General features: G+C 42.1%; 1 protein-coding gene across 1 annotated transcript; it reads left to right on the top strand.

Annotated features, from left to right (window-relative positions):
- Positions 1-7,874, top strand: inhbb (inhibin subunit beta B). Its single transcript, XM_060929756.1, has 2 exons — positions 1-1,166; positions 5,652-7,874. Exons 1-2 carry the CDS (start codon positions 788-790, stop codon positions 6,422-6,424), a joined length of 1,152 nt encoding a protein of 383 aa, XP_060785739.1. The 5' UTR covers positions 1-787; the 3' UTR covers positions 6,425-7,874.
- Positions 7,875-9,822: the final 1,948 nt, after the last annotated feature.

The following is a 9,822-nucleotide window of genomic DNA, read 5'->3' as shown; positions in this document are numbered from 1 at the left end:
AATAATTTAGTATATGACCTTGGCTGGCCACCAGAGCTGTTCCTCAGGCTTTCGCCTCCACACACCTCAACCTCTCAGTAATCTGCTCTCAGCCCACGTGGTTTCAACTATAAAACAAAGTTTCCGCGCGAGGCGGCTTTAGTCGCTTGATTGCACGGGGGAAAGCGCGACACCGTTTCCGTCACGCGCGCAGCCTGTGCACGGGCCAGAACGTCGGGACTTTCTGTTCTTTTATAATTCTAAGCCGTGACCTGGATGGAAAGAAGGTGCGATCCAAAAGCGGACAATGTTTCAGCTCTTTGGACTTTTAGTGACTAATTAGTGCGCTCGGATTCTGACTGCACTATTTTGTTTTGTTTTGTTTTGGGATGAACTGCCTCATGCCGTCATTAGGAGGAGGAGGAGGAGGAGATGTCAAACAGAAGGATGAAATGTGGCTTGTACGCTGTATGTGCACTGATCTGATCTAGCCTGAGCCTGAGTTCGGATGCTCGAAGTCAAGCCCATCTCTTCTGACCCGAGTCGCTCTATCCTTGACCAAAACCATGACGCACGAATCTTTCATTAAGATAACTAATGGAAGTCTGGATTGTTCCTAATTCAGCTCATTCTTGAGCTCAAGATATTAACTTTTCAGTTATTTTTATGAACACATTGTTTAAATGTGGCAGCACAGCATCGATTTACCTGGAACGACGGATCTGTGAATGCAAAGTAAAAACTAAATTACGCAAGGCACCCGGTCTGTCCGATTGAAGTTGACGCCAGTTGCCGCGGCGGAGAGAAGATGAAGGTGATCGTGCCGGTGATGTGTAGTTTAATGGCTTGCGTGCTGTCAGTGCGGAGCGCCGGAAGCGATACGCACGCGCTGCCCCGGGACTCTTGCGCGTCATGCGGCCTCAGCCGTCCGGATGTTCCAGACGCGATGGACACGGACTTCCTGGAGGCGGTAAAGAGGCACATCCTGAGCAGGCTGCAGATGAGGCAGAGACCAAACATCACGCACCCGATCCCCAAGGCGGCCATGGTCACGGCACTGAGGAAGCTCCATGCTGGGAAAGTGAGGGAGGACGGGAGGTTCGAGATTCCCAGTTTAGATGGCCAAGCCGCTTACAGTAACGATGCGCAAAAGGAAACATCAGAAATCATCAGCTTTGCCGAGTCAGGTTTGTAGGAAATTTCAAGCTGTATAACAGGGTCTGTGTCATTTTCCCCGGACTTTGGCACCGTAAACACGGGAATGACGTTTGCAGAGATGATGCAGCCTTTATTATTGTCGTCACCAAAACACCCCTGAGCACGTGGACGTGGCGTTTTAGTTTTACTGATCTTATATTTCACGCAAAGGAAAACTACTACAGCATGACTAAATGTCATAGCGAATTGCAACATTTTTCGATTTTGAAATGTGCTATATTGCACAATAATACACTTTATTGAACACACCCACAGAAACAGTAATATGAAATCGCATATAGATTATTGCATCATCATAATAAACGATATACGAATTGTACCACTCTGTCTCACAGCATATAGGAGTAAACATGTAGTAATTGGGAAAAGAACTCATTTACACAGTGCAGCCTTCTGCAAGCATACTACAGCAAAAGCTTATAATGTGATAAAGATTATGGAATATTTTCACCTTCACTAATTACAGACAGAAACTGGATGATTGCACTGACAGCGAGCAGCATTTCTTTACCAACGTCATTTCATATATCCATACCTGTAGCAAATTAGATATATTCCGTTGTTACTAATTAGATAATACATTTCCATCAACTGTACAATAGATCTTTAAATAATTTTGGTTACAATAACTTTTTTCCCTTTAGAATGAACCTCTTACACAAAAGTAAGAGTAAAACGTTGCCGTGGCAATACTACTTTTTAAAATAAATGAAATTATTGATTGAAACATTGACCTGTTTATCCAGATCTAGGACAAGAAAAAAATAATGTATTTAAAAACAAATAATTAATTCTTATCGTTGTTGATATGATGGGGACCTGACATGAATCTAAAAGGGACCTGAATTTTCACTCTTGATGGTTGTAGTATGAAAGATGACGCATGATGCTTCCTAGCCTGACTCCCTTGTCTCCCATTCTAAATACCTGCACAGCACAGAAAGCTTGGACAACTTCTTTTCTCCACCAAGAATGAATGAAACACACTTATGACAAGTGAACAAAGGAGTAGCAATTATTGGTAGGGCACTGTGTGTTCCTGTTAAACCCAATATGTCAACATTAGGAACAAAAAAAGAAATCACTCAGAATAATGCATGAGACATTTGAGTTGTGGTGGGGGACACAAGCTGTAGTGGGGGATGGTCTACTCATATCGCAGTTCTGCAAAGAATGAAAGAATGCTTTTAAAATATCAAAGCAAGACTAGGCCTCTTTGCATTTTCACCCATTATTCAGGACACCTTTGAACCTTTGAGCTGCATTGTGTCACGAAACTGGCTTTGGTCCCTGCTCTCTGGACCCCTTCTGCCTCAGGGCCAGCTGGCGCTAACCCCCAGAGAGGAGATTGCCAGCCAGGGTATGGCTTTGGGACAAGCTCCCAAGGTATTCTGAGTGGCACACTCCTCCACTGAGCTTTCAGATGCGCTCATCCTGTGTAGTTCCCTACATCTATATGACATCTAGGAGATAAGTCAGCAAGTCACTACAGTTGCAGGCTGAGTCTCTTAATAGAGAACACTTTCCTTTCTGCCCTTAACATGTGGCAGTAGTTTTTGTGGTTTGTCCAGAATGTTTGGTTGAATCTCACACCCTACACCAGGAGGGCAGAATGAAGAATGCTGCCAACATGCAGGTGAGAACAGCTGCCAGCTTCACGTCTGTTAACTCTGTTCTGTGGTCCGTTTCAGAAGGATTTGGTGTCCCGTAGTCACGGGAGCGAAGCGAGAGATGTGTGCTTCTCATTTGTCCATAGCTATTCGGACTCGCTGAACTCTTAACATCCAGTCCAGCATGGGAAATTAGGCTTTATTATTTGACATTATCCAGGGTAGCAGTATTCAGATGGTTTGCAACAGGACCTGCAATTTCATCGTGTCAGTCATACCCCATTTGAATTGATCCCCTTGGCAAATCTTTGTTTTATTGACATTGGATACTGTTTTGGAAATTAGATTCTACAGTGTCAGGAGATTGGCAGGATGTTAGAAACTAATCAGACAGCAGCCCATATTCTTGCACTAAGCAGTTCATATGAAGCAATTCAGGCATGAGAGCAATCTTGAGTGATGCATTAGAATAAGCCTGCTGTTTATGTATCCACTTATCCATTTGCTGTTTGACATTCCTTTTTAGGATGCTTGGGGGATAGCTTGGGTACACTGGCAGCAATGGCACTCCACTGTTCTGCTCCTGTGTTTTCAGTGATGGGGCAGCATGTGGTCTGAAAGTTGTAATAAATGAAGCAGACGTTTAGCTCTTTTTTTTTTTTTGAACTGAGTTGATCTGTTTATGTACAAACAGGTAGGAACAGGCTGAAATAGCTAAGAGTGTAATAAAGTCAATCGTCCACCCAGACATCTGCTGATACCCTGCACATGCTTGGGAGTCCTCAAGATTAGAAAGTGATGTAAACTCATCGAGTCAGTTTGACAGGACACCAGAGTAATCCATCCATCCATCCATTATCCATAACCGCTTATCCTGTGCAGGGTCGCGGGCAAGCTGGAGCCTATCCCAGCTGACTATGGGTGAGAGGCAGGGTGCACCCTGGACAAGTTGCCAGATCATTGCAGGGCTGACACATAGAGACAAACAACCATTCACACTCACATTCACACCTATGGTCAATTTAGAGCCACCAATTAACCTAACCTGCATGTCTTTGGACTGTGGGGGAAACCGGAGCACCTGGAGGAAACCCACGCAGACATGGGGAGAACATGCAAACTCCACACAGAAAGGCCCCTGTTGGCCGCTGGGCTCGAACCCAGGACCTTCTTGCTGTGAGGCAACAGTGCTAACCACTACGTACACCACCATGCTGCCCCCTCCAGAGTAATGGCTGTCAAATTACTTTTACCTGAAAAAAAGTTTACTATTTAGAATAATGTTGGACTTTTTGCTCTGTTTCCTTTATCGCTGAATTTAGGATAGTCGCCTTCAACAAATCATGTGTTACTCAAATATTTGGCCTATTTCACTTGTACACCACCTCCCAAGATCACTGGAAAGGAACCGGAAAGGAATGTAACAGGGAGCTCCAGAAGAGAGTAAAGTCTTCATGAGAGCTGGTAATCAACCCTTCTTTCCTCTGCCTCCTGTAAAGTTGCCCAGACAGTGCTGATTGCCCATCTGTGGTTCAGCTCAGATGAAAGTAGGCACGCCCAGTCAGCGTGTGGGCAATGGATCATGTGGCTACTTTCCAGACCTCACCTCCTTTCCTGCTTTCCTGTGCAGAGGAACTCTGTAAACTAGTGGACATTGTAGTTCCATCATTCAGATCAGCATGCACTGTGCATGTCATTCATTTTGAGAAGGAGCTGTTGAGGCAGGCAGCACAGCACTGCACTTTATTGCACAGGTAATGCAAGAATATTTATAACCTGAGGGCATGCCAGCAATTAATGAGGTAGAAAAACTCAAGGGAATTGTTTGCTAATCTGTTTTACTCATATTTTGCTACACAGCTTTTAACAGCTGACACCATGTCCCGAGGGCTTTTTTTTCTGTCCCTCCTGAGCTTTAACTGTGTGCCACTTTGGGATTGCTGAGAGACTGGGTTCCTGCCAGAGAGCAGAAGCAGGCAAACGAGTCTGGACAGGGCTGAGTGCACATAAACCCACTGCTACATGGGGCCAGACAGGCTGTCAGAGAAACAAGCCATCTTCCGAAGCAAGCTGTTGACACTGACCTCAGCTAATCAGGTTGCAAACAAGGTAATTCAACCAATTCAAAACATGCCAGCTGTAAGCAGCTCCGCAACTTGAAGTAAAAGATCAAATGAAATATGATTAATTATACCATCTATCACTTTGGTGCTATCAGCAATCAAGTGTTCGCTGGCTGAATGGAACTTTTCAAAAATGGAAAAGAAAAGGCCAGCAACATGAACTGTTCCAAACACTGGCTACATGCTGAATACAACAGTATTTAGAATACTGTGCTATGTCATGCAAATGGTTCTTATTTTTCCTGATCATCCTTTTTATTCAGAGGCCACATGCTCAATACTAGGCTGCGTCATGGCTGTCCTATAATACCTCACAGAGTGCATTGTGCTGTCAGTCTCCAAGGCTCCAGGAGCTGTGAGTTTTTCACTATGCTCACTGTGAACTCAATGAACCCCCCCAGGGCAGAACTCACGATCCACCCCTACTTTCTTGCATCAGCAGCCTACAATACTAGGCCAACTGGGTCCAAGCCCAGTGTTGGGCTGCTGCAGCCTCTCCATCAATCTGAATGATGGGTGAAAGGGAGAACAAAAGATCATTTGATGAATTTGAACCTGTTGGTACTGTCATGTGATAAGATGAAGCAATCCACCTCAGGCATAAATAGCTGTGTAAATTGTTTTTGGCATTTTTAATGCAGCTTTTAACTAAATTAAATGTATTTTAAAATAAAACAAATACTTGTGCTTGGAATAAATTTTTTCCCTCTATTTCCTATAGATGACCTGACTTCAGTGAAGTCCAGCCTCTATTTTGTGATCTCCAATGAGGGTAATCAGAACCTGTATGTGCTGCAAGCCAATCTATGGCTATACTTCAAACTTCTGCCTGGAGGCTTGGAGAAAGGTGTGCGTCGGAAGGTAACAGCGAGGGTGCACTACCAGGACTCTGGTGGTCAGGAAAAATGGGTTGAGAAGCGATTGGAGCTGAAGCGCAGTGGGTGGCACACATTCCCACTGTCAGAAGCAGTCAGAACGGCGTTAGAGAAAGGTAGCCGACGGCAGGACTTGGATGTGCACTGTGAAGGCTGTGAGGTCGCCAGTGTGGCACCTGTGCTGGTGGACATAGGTGATCCCTCTCACCGACCTTTCCTGGTGGTGCGGGCACGCCAGGGAGAGGGAAAACATCGTATCCACAAGCGTGGCCTGGAGTGCGATGGAAATCATGGTGGTCTGTGCTGCAGGCAGCAGTTCTACATTGACTTTAGGCTCATAGGCTGGAATGACTGGATCATCGCACCTGCTGGCTACTTTGGCAACTATTGCGAGGGCAGCTGCCCTGCGTATATGGCAGGCGTGCCAGGCTCAGCCTCCTCGTTCCATACAGCTGTGGTCAATCAGTACCGTATGCGAGGCATAAGCCCAGGCTCAGTGAACTCCTGTTGCATCCCTACAAAGCTCAGCACCATGTCCATGCTCTACTTTGATGATGAGTACAATATTGTCAAACGGGATGTTCCTAACATGATTGTGGAGGAATGTGGTTGTGCCTGAGGCTGATCAGGGAATTGTAGTCTTTGAATGTAGTCAAAGGACATTACAACAGCAGTGGCATATTTATGGGCCTGTACCACAGGGATCTACGTTATTATATGTACACTCAAAATGCAGCATCACACACTAGTGTATGTGCATGGAGCAGTGGTTCATCAGATATAAAACAGGAGTAATTCTGTTACAATCTACAAACATAAAGGCATTGAAATGAGAAGGGAATGGTAATCACCAAATGTTTTGGCTTTTTTTTTTTTCGAATTAAAAATATGATGTTGCAACTTTTTCTCCAACAGAACAGAAAGGGACATTTACCTGTGACCAGCTGGTATTGCCCACTGCTTTGAGTAATTACCAACAACCCTTCCAAGACTAGTGAAAGCACTGACGTTACAACTCCTTTACACTTCAGAACATCAGCACTTCAAAGACAGTGACAAATCATTCCATAGAAGTGGAGTTTTCAATAACTATATATGACACCTTGTATGGTCCTCAAAGCATTCCCATTACCATGGCTGAAATTTTCTGTGGCATTCTATATCAAATGGAAGGCTAAATGAAACTGCTCGTGGCCTCTTGGACAACACTGTAACAAAGCGGCTTTCCCTCACCCTGCGCATGCATAGTCCATGTGGTAGACCGCTAAACCAAGACATGAGGTCCAACAGGTGAAGTGTGATGTTATAGCTCTTTGGCTGTGAACTTCAATGGCTCATAAATGCTGTCAGCACCATGTGCTCTGTGGAGGCATTATTACTGACCAGCTGGCAGTACAGCACTTGCAAAAATGCTCTAAATGCACAATCTAAAGCACTTGCCTATTGAAATGCCTTCAAAAGGATTGTCAAGAGGTACACCTACACCAATCCTCACTCAGTCCTACTCATATAAAGTGCCGCATAACCTATGCAATGTATAGTAATCCTGGTCCAGACCAAGATTTCTCTTCTGCTATTCTTTAACTCGTTATCAAATACTTGAAATGTGATATTTCGCTTTCTTTCAAAAGCGGATGATTGTTCATATATTTGCACTGAAAAGTTGCAGAAATAACTTAAAGACAAAACAACAATAACACAATGCTTTGGAAAAAATATTTTTATAATAGTCAACTGAATTTTTTTGAAAATTTGTTTGTACCGTATAATGGAACCAAAGAGGCCAATCTTTTAGTTATTATAATATGGTGGCAAGGCTATTAAAATATTTGTACAATATTTGTTTTTACTTTTTGAGAAGCCTAATCACTATATCAGGGTACATCACCACAGATTCCATTTCAGATCACGATGCATTTTTTTTTATTTTGTACAGCAAACATTTCATATTTAATTCTCTCATTTTCTATGTAGTGAAACTTATTTTTAGTTGTTGGTATAAAGTCAACCAGTAAACACAATTTCTGTACAGTTTATGTAAAAAATAAAATAAGCTTTCATAAATATTTTGTAACGTTAAAATAAATTCTTATTCTGCATTATGGTGCTTTGTGTGGAGTTTTGAAAAGGTTATTTGCAAAAAATATTGACATATTTAATACAATTCGATTTCTTCTTGCACTGTAAGCTATTGTAATATGAGAAAAAAATATTTAATTCATGATGTCAAAATGAGGAAAAATTAAATCCATGATTTTTTTTCTTCTCTTGGTTCTCTCATAATACTGTTCCAAATATCCATTTTCTAGTGAAGAGATTTGGCCTTTGACTTAACTGGCTGCTACTGATATGACATAAATACATTGTGTACATGTCTGAATAAAAAGTGCTGATAGCATTTGTCATTCTCAGTATCCTCTCAAATGTGAGACAAAAGGAGTTCTACCTGTCAACATGTAGCCATGTAGAATGATTACATCAGAGTCGGTTCCAAACTCTATTGGTTACCTTCTTTTAGACCCTTAAGGCAGAGCAATGAAAACAAGTTGGTATAAAGGAACACATTACGCCAACAGAGCAGGCCTTCACACATACCAGTGACTGGAGTGTTTCTGAAGAATGTGACTGCTGCACTGCAAAACAAGTCTTCTAAAACATGTCCAAAACCCAAGGACGTAGTGGTATAATTGCCTGAAATTTAGCTAACCTACATCAGAGAACTGAACAAATGTGTGAAATAACATGTTTAACATGTTTGAAGGAGATATCTTAATCATGACAACAAAAAAGAGAATTAGTTAGTATTGGTACAACTACTAGTTGGTGATAATGTGTGTGTGTGTGTGTGTGTGTGTGTGTGTGTGTGTGTGTGTGTGTGTGTGCACATGTATAGGGGAGTGTGCATCAATATGAGAGACAGAGAAACGATTGTCATATAGAAACTGAGACTGAGCTGTCTCATCATGTCACGTAGAGTTAGTGGTGTCAACATGGCTGTTGAAATGTTAATGACACTATGGTTATGCCCCCTGGCTATCTTGTGAACACACCCACACACACACACACACACACACACAGAGCTTCACTCTTACAAGGGAATTATGGATTGAAGTGAAGAGGTTGAGGTGAAGGGCATGCATTTTGCGCATATATTTTTGAGAACTGTAATGAGCAGAAAGTTCCTTAATCCAGTAATTCTCAGCAGCAACATCCTCCTACGCACCTGCTCACACAATAATAGTGTGAAATTTAAATCTATAATTTTCTTTTCTCAATTGTTCACACATATTTCAGGACCATTGCTCTCAAATAATGTTGAAATATTTCATTAAATGAAATATTATCCAATAGACAAAAACAGAATAAAATGGCCTGTTAGTGAAGAAAATATTTTTGCAGGATACTCTCATTTCTATTTGGCCATGGAACATTGTGTACGTCATTAGTGCATGCAATGTTCTCAAACAATGATGGAAAAATAAGCTCTACCTCTACTTTCCCCCTCCTCTTGCATTTTCTTCCAGCCTTCTCTCTACTGTCTCTACTGTACAGCAGTCAGTAACTTTAATTACTGACCTTATTTGTGTGTGTTGAACTCCACTATACATGTTGTAAGCTTATAGGATTATAGGAACCTTGACAGGCATGGAATAAGTTATTATCTGCATTTTTGTCATAATAAATAATAATCCATTATTTAATGATAATTTTCCAGGCCTCTTTGCATTTTGTTGTCTATGATTAGCAAATTGTTTGCATGTTATAATTTAGGATTTCCAAAATACAGCAGTACAATAACTTAGGCCAATCATATTTCAGTTATTAAAAGTGTGTGCCAGTGTGCACACAGTTTTCAATAACTGAAATGAACTCAAAGTGCAGACTTTCAGCTTTAATTTGACACTGGGTTTCTTCCCTGGTGATTCTCTGCCAGGCCTTTACTGCAGCTGTTTTATGTTCCTACTTATTCATGGGGCAGTTTACCTTCATTTTTGTCTTCAGCAAGTGAAATACATG

This window comes from Neoarius graeffei, chromosome 9 (genome assembly GCF_027579695.1).
Source record: "Neoarius graeffei isolate fNeoGra1 chromosome 9, fNeoGra1.pri, whole genome shotgun sequence".
NCBI lineage: Eukaryota > Metazoa > Chordata > Actinopteri > Siluriformes > Ariidae > Neoarius > Neoarius graeffei.
This window is presented reverse-complemented; position numbering and strand designations above follow the sequence as displayed.